Source organism: Engraulis encrasicolus, chromosome 6, assembly GCF_034702125.1.
Source record: "Engraulis encrasicolus isolate BLACKSEA-1 chromosome 6, IST_EnEncr_1.0, whole genome shotgun sequence".
NCBI lineage: Eukaryota > Metazoa > Chordata > Actinopteri > Clupeiformes > Engraulidae > Engraulis > Engraulis encrasicolus.
Window position 1 is genome coordinate 10757683 of NC_085862.1, and position 18055 is coordinate 10775737.

An 18055-nucleotide genomic window follows, 5' to 3' on the forward strand; every position below is an offset into this window, starting at 1 on the left:
GTCAGGCAGCAACTCTTTACAGATGTGCGTGCGTGCGTGCCTGTTAGTGTGCATGTGATTAGAAAGAGCTGAAAAGATCGTAGTGCTATATCAGAGAGAGTAGAGAGAGAGAGGTTCCATTGGCCCATTGTTTCCTGGTTCTATTATGGCCCCCTTAGGCAGACCTAGGCAGACCTAAGGACTGTTCTATTCATTGTAGGAGCATTATGACACGCCCCTTTAGGCAGACCGGAACCTGGTCGCGTTAGGTGCCCATAGAAACCTATTATGTTGGCATATCTCTATAGAATATCTCTGGCTATATCTTATGGCACCAGGCTTTGTCCCAGTTGCTTCCTGTCACTCCTCAGATGATGCCTGACCCCTGTGATGTAAGAGGAGAAAATATTTGTGTCCAATCATTCACACAGTTTTCCTTCCAATTACACTTTTACTTTACGGAATGGAAAAAGAGGCAAAGTGACCACCAAAGGCATGAGATGCATGCGCGTGCATGTCTGTAAGTAATGTGTCTTTAATCTGAGAGGGTCTTGTGCAGTGACTTGGGAGCTCGTCATCATCATCTCATAGCAGCAGGCTGAGCAGCTTCACCTGCCAGGCTTATGCAGCTCTTCTGGAGAGGATCAGTAGGGGGTTTTGCCAAGAACGTGTGACTGTGTGCTTGTGTGTGTTCAGCACCAACCTGCTCTTGCAGAAAGACGCACGCACGCACGCACGCACGCACGCACGCACGCACGCACGCACGCACGCACGCACGCACACACACACACACACACACACACACACAGTACTCTCACGATTACAGATTCTGTTTGAGTACATTGGTGGCATTTTTAGCTTTTGATCCTGGATATGAGACGGGGGATTCATTCACCTCCACACCGTCTCCATCTTTGTTCCTCTCTTCTGCAACTCATGACCTCTCTTCTCATTCGTGTCACAGTGCACTCTTACTCGTATGAAGCTCACTCAAAGGCAAATTCAGCTCTTCTTAATCCGGTTGTCACTGCGCTGACATGGTGACACCTTGTAAAAACCAGTACAACCACTTTGTGAGTGTGTATGTGTGTGTGTGTGTTTTTATCGTGACCATTATCTGTACTCGTCATCTGATTTGACAAAGGAGATTTAAGTCAAAGCTCAACTGAGGTTTTTTTTTCGGGTAGTTAAGAAGCCTCTCTCTCTCTATCCCTATTTATTTCTGAGGAAAGAACAGGCCCTGTAATTGACCCGGTGAATCATGTAGGGATGTGAAAAGCACCGTGTGGTGATGATGGGCATGCAGTCAATGTAGACACACACACACACACACACACAGTCAGGCAGACCCCCCTCCCCTCCTCCTGATCGGCACGTTTGGCATTAGGCTGCTGGTTGAATGTACTCCTCCGTTTAGCCCGTTGCCAGGGCCTGGCAAGAAAAACCAAAAAAAAAACAGGGAAAAGGACAATGCCATTGGAAATCGGTTATCTGTCAGAACACGAAATAAGCGGCAATGTTTTGTTATTAGTGTGAAATCAATGAGAGTACATTGGGGGAGGTGATTTGGGGTGAGGTTTTACTGTTGCAATAGACTACAGTACGTCTAGTTTAACTAGTATTTCCAATGTAGCCAAGGTACCATGTTTTAGTTGTCTAAGTTATTTGTCTAGTTTTCTCTCTTATTCCCCCACGTCACTGACAGTTCCTCACAGTAGCAGGCCTATACTCAAGGCAACAGATCTGGAAGCCCTAATCCAAACATCTTTTAAGATCTTCAGTGTTGCACAGAGGAAGGCAAAGCCTGGCTGGCAGGTGCACCCTCCTAATTACTATGCTCAGTGAGCTAATAGGCCGTGCACATCTGTTACGCCACAATTATGTTGTTTTCTCTGTTGACATTTGGTTGCTTCTGTGTTAAAGAGAGGCGATAAATGGAGTTCCAGCACATGGAAATGTCATGGAAAAACACACAGGCGTGCGTGCGTGCGTGCGTGCGTGCGTGCGTGCGTGCGTGCGTGCGTGCGTGGTTAGTCCTCACTGTCTGGTGGTGAACTGTGAGTGGCACACGTACCATACACACGCACGCACGCACACTGCACGCACACACACACAGAAGAAGAGTGGTAGAAGAGGGGCAACCAGATTGTGAGCTGCTGTGATGGGGTGACCAGACCTCAGACAGCCCTCTTGGTGCAGCTGAGCCCCCCCCCACAGGCTTGCTCAGGCCAGTAGCAACTGAGCACCAATAGACTATTATCTATTATAGTGCCACTGCCGCCAGCTGGGCCAGATGATCAGATGTCCCCCTTGACCCTCTCTGCTGTAGTGCTGCTGACTTGCAGGTCAGACAGAGGTTAGGTTGCCCTTCGTTTACACAGGTCTTCCACCAACGGGTGACAGTAGGTGTGTCTGACACATAGGGGGTTGTCTTTCCGTACGGTACTTCAATGCATACACACGCTCTGATTGGCTGGCGGATCCATTGCAGCCCAAAAGGTTGCACATTCGTAATATTTGTCAGAGGCCATAGATCCAATGTATCTGCTCCTTGCAAAGTCAATGGGGTACGTTTGGCGGTAGGTGCTGCCAGTATGGACGAAGGGATGCAGACCTGAAAGGCTGTGCATGTGTGCATGAGAGAGCGACATTTGGAAATCTGACTATGTGTGTTCTACTATGAAAATATGGGAGTATTATTTGATGGATTTGTCCTTGAGAATAATGCTGTATATTACTGTTGTAGCTTATCTATTGGTGTGTCTGCATGATGTTACATGCTGTAAAACTTAAGGCTGGATTCAGCAAGCAGACATGTCCAGGTTTTTACACACTGACATGAACACTGCACATGTGTTGCCTTGACTGGACTGGGAATGCTGTTTTGAGTCATTGAACATTCATCCTCACAACCCATGACTTGGAATGCACCCCATTTCTCTCAACTCATACTTCATTTGCCATTGGCGTCCCACCCTCGCTCCGATTCAAGGGGAATTTTCAGGGCGTATTAAACACTTCTTCTCGCTCAGGAAAGTATAGGGGCACACAACACTTTCACATGCTCCTGCAAAATCGAGTCGAGTGTCATGGGCAACAGTGACGTGAGATGGGAGAAATGTATTGAGATGAGCGAAGTGCAGGTACCACATAACTTATTAGATGAAAAAGGTGGAACTCAGGTTCTTCTTTTATTCTTTTTTTAGAACTGATCTGCTGCTATGTAAAAAAAAAAGAAGAAGAAAAGAAGAACCCAAGTGCGATCCACCTTTTTCACCTTCTAAGTTATTCAACTGGAGACGCACCACGCGGAAGAGCATGGTGTTTGAACTACTACTACCACAGAACTTATTAAAAACACAGGAGCCCCTGACATTATTTTCCTACAGCCCTTGACACACTACACAAGGGTGTAGTACCCAATGCTGGGGCATGTTTTACAACCAGCTCCAAGGGACCCCCTCTGTATGATTATGTATTTTAATATGTAAAGGTAACACCTTGGCCATCACCAGCCCAGCACACTGTGTCGCCCCCCTGTTCTCTTGCTATCATTTAGGCATGATAAAGTACCAGTAGTGAACTAGTAACACTGTTGAATAATACAGTTCTTTGGTGATGTATGTTGAATATCTTGGCAACTAATGTCCTCTTTTCTATTGAGTTCTTTTAATTCTTTCAGTGATTCCTTTTGTGAATAAGTAATTCTTCTGGAGACTTGTTTGCGTTTTCTATCTGTCTTGAGAATTTGGAGGGTCTTTGGCTCTTCAGCTGACTAAACACGACCATGCCTTGATTGCTATATCCAAATCCTAAATGTGGGGCCCTGGTGGCTCATCGCCCACCCCCCACCCCCACCCCTGCTGGTACACACTGTAGGCTACATGGCACAAGCACACACATGCACAAGCTTCAGTGACCCCAAGCATGGCATCTGAAATTCACCGTCAACAAACCCACTGTGAATGATGGGTAGAGCAGAGGCGAAGCCAGTCAGTTAATTGATCGTTCGCGCTCTCGCATTCCGAGGAGGGCAGTGGTGATTCCCGTGTCGAACAGCTGTAATGAGTGCCTAACCTCTCATTTCATGGTCTGGGCCTCACACAGCTGCACACGGCTCAAGTTGTGGAGTTGAGTTGCAGGATCTGCTGCTGCGGCTGCTGCTACTCTCTTCTTCCTGTAGCTGTAAGCCCATCATACCATCATTCCCACGGTCATGGAAATTCTCTGTGAATTTCTGAATTTAACTACTAAACTTAGAAAGGAAAGCCTAAAGGATTATCTTGGATTATTGTAGAATACATTAAATCTAGAAATATGGAGACTTCATATATGGTATGCCTTGTGAGAAAAAGCCTTTTTGTCTCGTAATGACTATCATAGTTGAAGCATATGTTTTATGCATGTCGGCAAGTCAGGAAAGGCTAAAGTACAGTATGACACTGGCTCCATTTGCAATGCGTTATGAATTGTGCAGAAAAAAGGAACACTGAGACTGTCAGTGTATTGTAAGCTTAAAAGGAGAATTTCAGAAGTAATTTGTGCCTCCAACAGCTGTCCTGTTTAACCCTGTGTTCATGCAGGAGAGATTGTGTGGACTGTGGTGAAGGTTGACATGTAGCCATTTTTATGGAACTGTCAGTGCAATATCTGGGTTGGCCGGTGTGCGTGAAGTGATTGTCACAGTTTTGGCTTCCGAGTGTATCTAAAGACTTTCCCTCCATCCCCAAGGTTTTGTGACACACTCTTAAGTTATTCGTTATTCCCTTACCTGTCCAGGCCTCCCCTTTCCATGACAGCCCTTTCTCTCTAAAATAATTTTCCTGGACAGGATGTAATAAACAGCCTCCCACCCCCAACCCACATTCTGTAAGCCCACATCCCCATTTCTGGCATATTTAGCTTTTATGTTTCATATGTTATTTAATAAGCATGATCTCCATCAAATAATCCATTTCAAAATCCAAACCAAACATGTTTTTGTGGCATTAGTAGTTACCTGTTATTTTTGCAAGGTACTGTGGTAGCTTTTTACTCTTTTTTTCCCTCACCAACCATCGCCCACCATGAGTCCATCACACTTCTCCTCTCCCCTCACCTCTCCCTCCATCATAGTACCAGAGTGTGATGATCCAGGGTGCAGCCAGGGTTGCCAGATGATGCTGATGATTTCCAGCCCAAATAATGCTCAAAACCCGCCTACAAGCACACAATCCCGCCCAATTCTATTGATTTCTATGGCAAAAATTGGGCGGGGTTTTCTTCTAAATGCCATTTTTAACCGCACAGGGCCATCCTAAGCAGCCCAATTGGGCGGGAAACAGCCCAATCTGGCAACACTGGATGTAGCATGTACTGTAGGGAAAGCTAACACCTTGGCCAGCACACTGTGTCGCCCCCCTGTTCTCTTGCCATCATTTAGGCATGATGAGGTACCAGTAGTGAACTAGTAACACTGTTGAATAATACAGGTCTTTGGTGATGTGTAGTGAATATCTTATCTTGGCAACTAATGTCCTCTTTTCTGTTGAGTTTATTTTTAATTCTTTCAGTAATTCCTTTTGTGAATAAGTCATTCTTCTGGAGACTTGTTTGTGTTTTCCATCTGTCTTGAGAATTTACAGGATCTTTGGCTCTTCAGCTGACTAAACACGAATATTCTTTGATTGCTAGTGTTTAGTAAAACGGTCACACAGACCAACACCTACATTAAAACCTCACCTGACGAAAACCATGTGAGGCCGAAACATTGTGTATACTAAACCGGGAGCAGCGATGAGATTTTTCTTCTTTCCTTCACTTCTTTCTTTTACTATTGGTAGTATTTTAAGTGGAAAATGTTCTCATGCATGCTCAGAGTATCCACTCTTCACAGCTTTCTGTGTGCTTCTGGACCCTTGTAAAACACTCTGTGTTGCACTTCACACGTATAAAATGCCAGAATGTAAAATATGCCGAAATCTCATCAGATGTCCTCAACCTGCTGCAGCCCACAGACCTTGTCAGTGTTGTGCTGAAGGTCAGGCAGGCAGTCAGGTCTTTATCCACACATCGTCATGCCTTCATGCCTTCTTCACATGCCAGGCTTCTTGGCTTGGCTGTGACAGAGAAAGGGCTTGTGTCTTTGTCCGCACGCTGGGAATACGTACAACAACTGCTGTGTGAGCGATTCGCATGATTCTTCAATCCCCTTGAGAGAGAGAGCGAGAGAGCGCAGACAGATCTTGACGGTGAAGGGGGAAGGAGATGGCCAGGCAGGGCATCACGTGAGGAGCAGGCTGCTGCATCTCTCCACTCAGCTCAACCCTGACCACCCTGCTGTGTGACTTTTAGAGCAGATTGTTCCAGCGAGCAGAGAATTAAACATCTTTTCTAGCTGGTTGCTTATGAAAAGGTTATTTTCCACACACCGCGCTCTTCCGTCTTGTTGGTGCGTCTCTGAAGTAATCTAGTAGTTAGGAAATGGATGATCAGGATGATCACGCAATCAGTTTTTCTTCTTTTTCTCGTTGTTTTCCCTGCAATGTTGAAATAAAAAGAAAACGACAAGAAAAGAAGAAAAACTGAGTGCGATCCATTTCCTAACCTAAAAGGTGCAAGAGAGTGCTATTGAGCTCAGCTTGGAGATGGTGGGGTGTCAGGGTTAACATAGGCTGTCTCCTGCGCTCTGGCAGGCTGTCTCCATGTGTCACTTAGTAGGGGGCTGTGCTTTTAAACTAAAGGCAGAGATGACACCACTGCCATTACTACTGCAAACAGACAGGAGAAGCCACCCCCCAACCCCTGCTCTCCCGCTGTCACTCTTGCTCTTCTTCGCTCTCTCGCTCTCTCTCTCTCTCTCTCACACACACACGCACAATCCATCTTCTTGTCTTGTTTGTAAAAGTAAGTTCAGGAATTGGGAGATGAAATGGTACGAAAGATGCTGTGAATCCTGCAGCAAATGCACATGAGAAATTGTAACCTACTGATACTGGGATGTTTTCCATCTTCACTGGTTAGACGGTTCAATGCTGTGCGAGTTATGTTGACCTTCTGTTTTTTTGTTTTTGTTTGTTTATTTCAGCTGTCGCACAAGCAACCGGAAGAGTCTGATCGTGACCTCCAGTACCTCACCCACTCTACCCAGACCCCACTCACCACTGCACGGCCATCCAGGTAACGCGCGCGCACGCACGCACGCACGCACACACACACACGTACCAGATAACACTGCAACCACCCTACACCACACAACAACAAGCAGCCATGTTGCTACATACTGTAACTATCATTACATGAATATACATTTATGCAAAACAGACATTCTGTCGCTTAACAAGTAAGTGTTCCTCAGTCTCCACAACGCTTCAAACGGTGTACTGTTAATCATGGATGCCAGATTGGTTTTCCTGTCTATGTTAGGATGTCAGTCACCAAACGCATGTACTGTACAAAGTCTGTGGATTCCCGATCTATGCATGTCTTGGTTCTTAAGTTATTATGCAATGAAAAATACCACATTTTCACACACACACACACAGACACAGACACAGACACACACACACACACACACACACACACACACACACACACACACACACACACACACACACACACACACACACACACACACACACACACACACACACACACACACACACACACACACACACACACAGAGACACACACACACACACATACTTTGCCCACGAAAGCCAACCACATATTCTCTCTGCAGTCAAATACATTCCGTGTGAGCTGTATGTGAATCTGCAACTGGGAATTGACAGTTGACATTTTGAAAAATGCAATCATGCCGTCAGAGATATGCAATGATGAAATGCTGTGGACCTGCTTGGCACACAAGTCCGCTAGTGTGTAATCATGCTGACTGACATTTTTCTCCGTCAATTGGATTACTGCCTCAGCTGGTTATGAAACAAGCCTCACGCCAAATAATATATTGCAATGTGAGTTATCATGGTCAATAGGAAGACGTCAGAAAATCAGATGGCTACCCATCACCATGGTTTGGTGAAAAAAAAATATTGGTAAATGGAAAACTGGAAACATTCAAAAGTAAAGTAAAAGCAGTCACTATGAAACACTTTACAGTCTTCACATTAGACTATCAATTAGGGGTCGACCGATACAGGTTTTTTAATGGCCGATGCGATACCGATTTGTTTTTTTCATCACCCTTGGCCGATACCCGATTTCCGATACCCGATATTTGGGGCCGATATGGGTTAAAAAAAAGGTTAAAAAAATGAAAAATATTCCAGGTCTCACGTTAAAAATAAACATTCCTTTACATTATCTATTACCTATTAACATTATCAAATTGAGGTAGAACTTGCAACATTTAAACACCCACTCTATCAATCAAGTAATGTCTAACAATCAAGTAATGAAAAAATAAAGTGTCTTGGTGCTTTTAAAGAAAAAACGTATGCCATAAAATAATAAATATTGCGTATCGGCCAAAACCACACACGTTTCAGCCGATACGATACACTTAAAAAATGCAAATATCGGACCGATATATATATCGGTCTATCCTTACTATCAATGCTCTTAACACCTGAGTTGAAAGGTGGATCACTCACATACCATTTGTCTAGTTGTTGACTGTTGTCGGGGAGCTGACGATGCTTAGCAGATGGCAGTGTCCATTAGGCATTGCTGTGAGTTAGAGATGGAGGAAGATAGGAGCTTAGCCAAGGCTGAGAGAAGAGAAGACTGATGGAGATTGAATCACCATTACTATTTAGCACATTTAGCCCCTTCTCTGAGTTGCATGCAATTCAATTAAGTGGCCATCACAGATTTCTTTCTTTAAAAAAAAAAAAAAAAAAAACTTTTTCTGCCGTCTCCATTATTTGGCTTATTTGGATTTTGTCTGCTTCAGAATGGCTGTCAACAGGAATGTTAAATTCCTTCTTCAAAACCACCTTAAGCAATAGATGAATGGAGTGGGAATGGCAAGGAAGATTCAGCAGTCAGAGCCTTGAATGGGAAAATGGCTGAACTAAAATTGGGCAGCAAGCAAAGATGAACTGAAACAGCACCGCAGATTGGGAGCACACGCACACACGCACCATTTAACTCCTACAGTATACGTGTTTGGGCACCCCATTGATTCCCATTAAGAATTACAATTGTGTATTTCATAAAGTCCTTTGTCTTATGACAGACCTCTTGAAGTTTGTATTTGCTCAACATGAATTGAAACGACAGGAAAGAACACAAATGTAAACGCTGGAATTGTGCAGTGATTACATGAAATGCCATGAAAAAGGAGAGGTGTGTTTTTGAAGTGTGAGGTGGCTTATGTTTAAGTGTACTTAAAGGTTTCACTGGCAGTCCATTGGGCTAAATTATAGATTCCGAAATCTCAGTAAAATCAGTGGAACATGGGCCCCTTATGCAAGTAGAAGCCAATGCCTGCTTGTTCGCAAAATATTAAAAAAAATTTGGTCATTTCGGTCACAGTGTGCTGTTGCTGTGGTAACTTTTATTATGATTGCCAGCCCTCAGGGACACTCTCTTGCATCGCAAATAGATGTGATCGCTTGCAGAGGCTTCTGTTGAACTGCCTCCGTTTCTGGGCTTGTGTATTTCACAGCATGTATATTCAACACCACAAAGAAAAAAACAAGGCACCCACAGGTCCCACATTAAAGAAATCTCGTGGGAGTTGCATACGGGAGAGGAGGGCAAGATGGGAAAAGGATGGGGATACACAGTAGCCATGACAGTTTTGTGTTTCTTAAAACCGCTTTTGTTCGTGAAAAGTAGACAGGCTGATTTATCTTAAGAGGCGCCAAGTAGAAACTGGGTTGGAAAGTACTAACCATGCAGTGTTTCCTGCAGAACATTTGTTTGTCAAGGTGGCTGGGGGGTTATCCATGGTCAGACATCATTGGCAAGCTTTGTTCTACAGTTTCATCTGAAATGTGATATGAAAGGCAGACTCTTTATTTGACTGCACTATATGTAACATTTCATACAAACAGCATGCTTTCCTCCAAGCAAGCCCCCCATCCCTCCCCTCACTACACCTCTCCACACCCTCTCCTTTCACTCCCTGCCCGTCTGTCACCTAAGCAGCTGTCCTTCCATTTTAAACAAAGCTGCTCGTTCCAATGAGAAATAACAAGCACCACACAGTACACGTACACACGCACGCGCACAGCCATTCACACCACAGCAAACAGTGAGTTATTCCTCGTCCTCTCTAATAGGCTCTCTACTGGGCACACTCGTCTGGAACAGGAAGTGAGCTCTGTCCCTCTCTCCCTCCCTCCCTCCCTCCCTCGCTCTCTCACTGGTGTCCATGGAGGACCAGCAGCAGTGGAGCATCCTTGACCAGCTGTTCCCAGCTGTGCCCCAGACTGCTCTGTACTTACAGACACAGACAACCAGGACATTATGCACTCATTCATATTAAAGAGCTGGGTACTAGGAGGTGTGGTTGTGTGTGTTGGTTGGGGGGGTGGGGGTGGGGGGGCATGGAGGGAATGAATAATTCATAAGAAGGGGGCGTAGCAGCTATAACCCCTGAAGCCTGGCTGTGCTGTGCTGTGCTGTGCTGCCAGCCTTACCCTGCTGGCTGTGGTGGTGGTGAGAGTGACATGGCTCATTTCTGGCATCTGAGCAGGTTGTCATGGCGCTCGAGCTCCTGCTTCAGTGTGTCACAGTGTGACGTGCTTGACATGTGGATGCAAGCATTTGCGTGCACTGCACACACACACGCTCGCACGCACACACTCTCAGTCATATGGACACTTGTGCACTGGAACACATAAGCACTTGGACAGACACTTGTGATTGGACACGGCACCTGATAATGCCGCTATTTCTGTCCTGCAGTGGTGAGTTCTCTGATGGCTGTATGGCCGCGTAGTCTGCTTACTGCAGGCCCACTGGTCGTGTGGTCACCGCTTGTGTGGCTACCAAAGCTGCCTCTTCATCCTCTGGTGCTTGGGTCCCATCAGTGGTGTAGTCTACTTTTTATGGTGGGGTATACTGTATATTTGAGAAGTGGGTATACTTGTGCTATTCAAAACAATGGATAAATCAACTTTAAGTGGGTATACTGAAATCCCTGAAATTTAGATGTGGGTATACTCTGTATACCTGCATTCTACGTAGACTACACCTCTGGGTCCCATCCACCTGCGCACCAGCCAGATGCACGTTAAACTAAAACAAAAAACTTCTGTCACTAGCCTCTTTGTTGGTAGGTATGGTAGTTTATTTTTGGGTATGACATCAGAGTATCCTATATTCTATTTTTTTGGCTCGTGTGCACAATCTGTTTGTACGTATTACGTTCAAGAATGCTCATGCTTCCCTCATGGAGTTATATGGAGTTAATAGCTATTGTCTTTTTGCTTTAGCACTCAAAACTATATTTTGAGTTTAAACATAGGCTACAGAAAAGGAAAAAAATGCAATAATTGTGGCTACTAGAAAAGCTGAATAGCTAGTGGCTAGTGGCGAATGACTAGCCACAGTGGCCAGTGAGCGTCAAAGTGAATGTAGAGCCCTGGTCCCATCTGAACACAGCGGGGACTGCTCGTTTTTCCGACGCCTCTTTGGTACGATGCCTCTTTGGTCCGATGCGTCAATATTCAGAAAATTTCCCATTGATCCTACAGCACTTAGTCTTACAACCTTTTACCCGATAAAATGAAACTCTTTGTCCCGACAGTCCAATGTTCCGACCAAACGCTGCTTTAGTTTAGATTACCGTCATCTCTGATATGCGCTGTGGTCATGCAGCTGTCTGTGACGGGTTAGGTTCAGGGAAAGTTTTGGTCAAGGCACAAATTTGAAACTCATTGCCATTCTGACAGGTTAGGCTTAGGAATGGTTTTGGGTAGGGCACAATTGTAAAACTTGGAAACGTTGCATTAAAGTTAGGTTTCGGGGTGGTTTTGGTAAGGGCACAGCTTGACCAAGCGTAATTATGTGCTCATCGCAGCCCATGCAGCTGAAGTCTTTGGCAGCGAGGAAAACAACGAGCAGGACATACGACCTGGGGAATTATGATGACCGACCCCAAACAGCCATTGGTCGGAACATTGAGATATCGGAGCAAACAGCCTGATCTCCAAAAATTCCGTGCTCCTGGACACGGATGTTAAGGACACGAAATCCGTGTCCAGGAGCACGGATTTTGCCAAAATTCTGTGCTCCTGGACACGGAATTGTTTTCTGTGCTCCTGGACACGGATTTGTTTTCCGTGATGGGCACACGGAAGTGCTTTCTATAGGCTATTACCACAGCACTGTGTTAACTCTATCATTAGAAAATACATACCAAATGCTAATCCTAAACAAAATAATGCTATAGCAATTTAAGTTGTGCCCTGACCAAAACATTCCCTAACCTGTCATTAAAGACATATTTTTGAGAAATACCTTTTCCAGTTGGTTGCTAGGCTATCAAACTCATATAATGAATGAAATAAAACTAGCTGTGCCCAGACCAAAACAATCCCTAACCCTAACCTGTCAGTAAGAAATGTTTTTTTTAGACAAAATATTTCAAATTAGAAAAATCCTGAGAAAACACAAGACTGTGGAAATAACCTATAGAAAGCACTTCAAACAATTCCGTGTCCAGGAGCACGGAAAACAATTCCGTGTCCAGGAGCACGGAATTTTGGCAAAATCCGTGCTCCTGGACACAGATTTTGTGTCCTTAACATCCGTGTCCAGGAGCACGGAATTTTTGGAGATCATGTTGGAGCAAAGGGTTTGATTTAATTATTTCGAGTTAATGGGCTGTAGGATCAATGGGAAATTTTCGGAATATTGACGCGTCGGAAAAATGACATGCTAGCAACACAGCTGCCAGTGGCGTTGAAGAGGCTCATGAGCTGGCGTCCGGAGACTGCATTCAGCTCCTCCTTTCACCTGAGTAGATGGCTACACATAATAAAGGTCCAAGCAGAAAGCGGCACGCCACACATGCAATATCTACAAAGCACCTGCACCACACACACACACACACACACACACACACACACACACACACACACACACACACACACACACACTTCTCAACTCTATATTCAAAAAATCACATGCACCCGTGCGTAGTGTGCTGGCCTCTTGTCTAAAAGCTGCTGATGCCAACAGAATTAAATGCAGCCTTCAGATCTGGTCTACATTCCAGACTCTTCTTTTTATTTCCCCTTTTCCTTTGTTTTTTTATGCGCTGTATTTATTATACATATATGCATCCTCAGTATTACTCTTGTCATGTTTAGTTGTGCACTGCCGTCAAGAAAGAAAGCATTCGTCAGTGTGAGCTCTGTTAAAAAGTGTTTTTTTTCTAGGCTAATCTACGTTTTTTTGTGGTCTGCATGCTCTAACAAGCACTAGGAGGAGAAAAAAACTCTTTGATCGATGTGACACACACACACACACACACACACACACACACACACACACACACACACACACACACACACACTAGTCAGCCCTCTGTCCCTCCCCTGGAGAACGTTCTGAATTAGCCCACTTAATCAAAGTGCTTTGTAATTTCAAGGAGCCTTTAATGTGTACCCAATAAGAAGCAGTGCATGGATTGGGGAAGAAAGAAGAAAGGCGTGGGTGCACTAAGAGCTGCAAGGAACGTGTTTTTGCTTTGAGAGGAGGCTCAATTAGAGAGAAGAAGCCCCTTTTTTTGTCCATCTCATAAAAGTAAGATGGGGTACTTGTAAATCTGTTGCAAGGTTTGTATTGCTCACAGTGCAGTGCACGATTGTAAATTCACACTCGTGGGGGGTTTGAGAATGCAGAATGTCTAAGTGTGTTAAAGAACTCTTATCCCCTTTTCTACTCTTCTTTTGTCTCACAGGCAGCAGCCCATTGGACAGTCCACGCAATTTCTCTCCGAGCACTGCGGCCCACTTCTCTTTTGTCCCTGCACGCAGGTGAGGCACTTCACATTTTACCCCCCCCCTTTCTACAGTGTACTGTATGTACCAGGACTCATCAACAGCTACACATCGTTTCCATATAGCAGTGCTGCTCGTAACAAAAAAAGAAGGAAAAACATGTTCATTAGAATCTGTGTTGAGCTCAAACTGAGAATTGCGATGGGAAAGAGGATCTCTGCATCACTGGATTTTCTAAGGGGAGATGAAAGCCTTGCCATTGACCCCAATAAAACTTATTTGACGTCTTACAGCACACAACACTGCTTCTCAGCATTTGACGACTCATGGAGCAACAGCACCACCCAGTGGCCATTTGTTTTACAGCAGGAACCATTAAAGTCAAAGTGATGCTAATGGAAGTTGTCAGTGCATGGAAATGAGCCTTTCCCATCTCATGTGTCGTTTCAACTGGAAATGACATGTGGCGATTGCCATGGAGCAAGTATGACTGCTGATCTTACTGGACCTCCAAACATGTAGAACAGTGACAGATTTATGTTGGATAAGATATTTCTATTGTCCGTCAACATCTGCACCTCTGTAGTTCCGATTTAGAATATTTTGTGCATGGGCAGTTGGTAACTGTGCATGGGCAGTTGATTACTGCTACCAGTTCATATATTCAGTTTATATTCATGAATATAATTTCATAGATGTTTCTCAAGGAAGTATTAATCTCTTCTTTGGAGGATCTGCCAATTAGTTTTAACCCTATCCAGACCGGGCTTTTTTGGCATTCCTGGGACCGGGGGGGGGCTCATTTGACCCCCCCCTCATAACTTAGGAACCGAATGGCGTATGACCACCAAACTTGGAGGTGATGATCTTCAGTCAAAGAACTATGAAAGACATCAGTTTGGTGTCATTATTGGATATTATGACATAATTATGACATAATTTCCTGATTTTATTGCCCAAAATGTCACCTTAATGTATTTTCCATCTAACTTGGGTAATGCAGATCAATTTTGGTTATTATGTGCATCAGACCACTTCAAATGTTCACAAGGGTGTCTGATGCTAATAAAAATGTAAAAAAAATATGAAAAGTGATGATGATGATGACACTTAGGTCAGTGATTTTTGTTCAGGCGTACCTTTCAGTAAACCGTTGCCATGGCAACAACAAAAATGATAAACCTAATATTTTGGTATCACACTGTAGTCAACTTCATGTTAGGAAAAGTCACAAAGTTTAGTAGTCCTAGCTTTAGTCATTCAGGAGTTATACAACATCAAAGTTGGTGTGAGCACTTTTAGCCCCCAACCCCCCCCCGGGTCTGGATAGGGTTAAGGTGTGAGAGAAACACCCTGAATTTGAAAGTTCTATGACAATACACTGAAATACATATCAATAAAGTATTAGACAACTCTAATACTGTTGTCTCTCCCACACAGTCACGGACACAGGGCAGACAGGTAATAATATTTACCTTACCCCTACCATACTGCTGCATCAGCCGTTTCCCCTCCCCACTTACTTTCTACTAGTCACGAGTGTGGATGTGCATGAAGAATGAAGATTTGGCTTGGTGTGATCATGTGTATGTGTGTGAATGAGTGAGTTTTTATGTCGACTGGTGTGTGTGGTATGCATGGCTATGCTAGGTGTCTGTCTGTCTTTTCTGCATAAACTGCCCATAACCCTTAAAGCCCTCATAAACCCTACAATTATTGGCCTATTTTCCCCTCTATTGGTTTTCTTGCTTTGTCTGCATATGCTCATGTTCATTAAAGATCTTGCTGATCGATCTGGCTGTTCTTTGCTATTAAGACCACCTGTCAAGGCCTTTCATATTCTGTCTAATAACTATGAGAGTAGAAATTCAGTAGAGTCCCACTTGTAACACATTTTAATATGGAGAACAAACAAAAACATGTTTGAGACACCTGGTCCAATGTGCTGTTGCACTTTTGCTGTTGCACTTTTTGGACTATGTCCATCTGTTTTATTTTCTTCTTTTGTGTTTGTTTGATTTTCTTTTTTTATGTTTTGCTCCTTTCAGAACGGATGGCCGGCGTTGGTCTCTGGCTTCTTTACCCTCTTCAGGGTACGGTACCAACACACCCAGCTCCACCGTCTCGGTAGGTCTACAGAAGGATTGTATGTGAACAACTTGTACCGATATATATTTCTATGTATGTGCGAATGTTGTTTCCTGTTCTGGATATTCCCTGTTGTGAATCTCTTATCTAAAAATCTTCAACTGTATTGGGCAAACAAAATATATTCAATTTCTATTTTGAAGATTTCGAAGCAATCTCATTTTCATATATTTTAAACCACAGTCTCCTGTTACTGAAAAGTTAATATAAATGACAGTACAGTACAGAACAGTTGATCTAAATGTCAATTACAAAACCCAACTTAAAAATAATTTCTTACAGTAGTTACGTTAGGACCTTCATATGTCAACACCCGGCAGACTCTATTAGTCATCTCAGGATGTGAAAGACATGGAACATATCGAACAATGGGGCACCTAAGTCTCCACCCCTTCCCGGGCGGCTTATGGGGCTGGCAACACAAAAACTTTTGACTGGGCTGTAATGGACTGATCAAAGCTATTTTCCGACCCACCTCGCATTTCCCCGTCGATCACATATATCCTGTGCCTCAGAATTAATAACAACCAATGGTGTGCTTGTTGACTTCACTTGGCAAGCGATTTTTGAGTTGTGTGTGTGCAAAAATATGTAATTATTTGGACTACACAACAGACGTCGCATGTCCGACGTGCAGCCACTTAACCCACGGTGCAGCGGTAGGGTTGGCTGTGCCTCGGTTCACGTCAGATATGCGAGGCGCACGTGTAGTCTCCAACACAGTTTTGCACAAAAGCTAAAATAACGTTTCTTGCGTGCCGAAAATGAGTGGTCTTACGACGCAAATCCAAACCTTTCAAATTCACTGTCATCATATGTGAAATCCGGAGCACATGCCAAACGGGCTGAGGATTTAGCTTGACTCGCTCCATTACCTCGCATTCAAAATTTTGAGAGCTCCAGCCCCATGGATCGGAAGTAGAAGGGCGTGACTTAGGTGCCCCATTCAAGTTTGAATCTTATTATTTGTTATCTATTGACATCTGAAAGCGCTTGATGCCGACCCCCTACTTTTCATTGAGATTTTAGCTTCAGTATCAATGCTATGAATTCCAGTTCATGTAATTCTAGACCAGGACTGTTTGCCCTGAAAATGTCATGGACCTGGTGCAAATGATTCTGGATATGTTTCAGTCTGAACAATGGTCACTCAGACAGTGATGCCAAAAATAAGGAAGGGGATGCATGTTCACAGATTTTTGTCCAAAAAGTATTAAAGGTAGAGATATGACATTTTGATTTTTTTCCCAGACAAATTTGAGTTGGGTGAAGTGAAGAACTTTGCCTACATTTTGTGATTACAGCTGGAAATACCTCCGTACAGTCTGAACAATTAGAGTAGCATTAAAATGAACATAAAGCAACTTGAGTAAAACCTTTTTTACATTTTTACTGGGACTGGGCTCAATAGTTCCGGAGTGGACTCCAGTCTGTATGCACGTTCATCGCGCTGCCATACTTAAAGGGGTATGCCACTATTTTGGGGCTTAATACAGTTAAAACCGTTGGCCAGGGTTTATAAAGGTGGTAGAAAGTCTTATTTTTCATGTTAAATGTTGTCTTGCTTTAAGACAAGTTAAAAGAGGGAGTATGTCGCTAAGATAGTGAAAGTCAATGGATCCGTGTAGCATGACTTTCACTAGCTTAGCGACATGCTCCCTCTTTTAACTTGTGTTAAAACAAGACAACGGCTTACATGAAAAATAAGACATTTTACCACCTTTATAAACCCTGGCCAACGATTTTAACTGTATTAAGCCCCAAAATAGTGGCATACCCCTATAAGTACACTACAAAAACTCTGCTAAGGGTAGCTGCTGGTAGGCTAGCGTAGGACTAGACTGGACGGCCACCTCTCCAGTAGGCTGCGTGGTGCCCTTGTAATCCCCCCTCTCTTGCTTCTCACAGTCATCATGTTCATCCCAGGAGAAGCTGCACCAGCTGCCCTTCCAGCCCACGCCTGACGAGCTGCACTTCCTCACCAAGCACTTCAGCTCCGAGAGCATCACGGACGAGGAGGGACGCCG

The 18055-nt window shown here is 44.1% G+C and overlaps 1 protein-coding gene across 9 annotated transcripts in view; it reads left to right on the top strand.

The window, feature by feature from the left end:
* The window catches only part of mast2 (microtubule associated serine/threonine kinase 2), a 148200-nt gene that overhangs the window by 95737 nt on the left and 34408 nt on the right, over positions 1-18055 (top strand). For 7 of the 9 annotated variants that reach the window (XM_063200621.1, XM_063200623.1, XM_063200626.1 and 4 more), the window contains 5 exons: positions 7046-7137; positions 13841-13916; positions 15321-15341; positions 15929-16007; positions 17937-18055. The exon at positions 17937-18055 is cut by the window's right edge and continues 36 nt beyond it. In XM_063200621.1, coding sequence (XP_063056691.1) covers positions 7046-7137; positions 13841-13916; positions 15321-15341; positions 15929-16007; positions 17937-18055 — 387 coding nt within the window. The remainder of the gene's footprint in view (positions 1-7045; positions 7138-13840; positions 13917-15320; positions 15342-15928; positions 16008-17936) is intronic. The other 2 variants (XM_063200622.1, XM_063200624.1) reach the window with 1 other exon arrangement.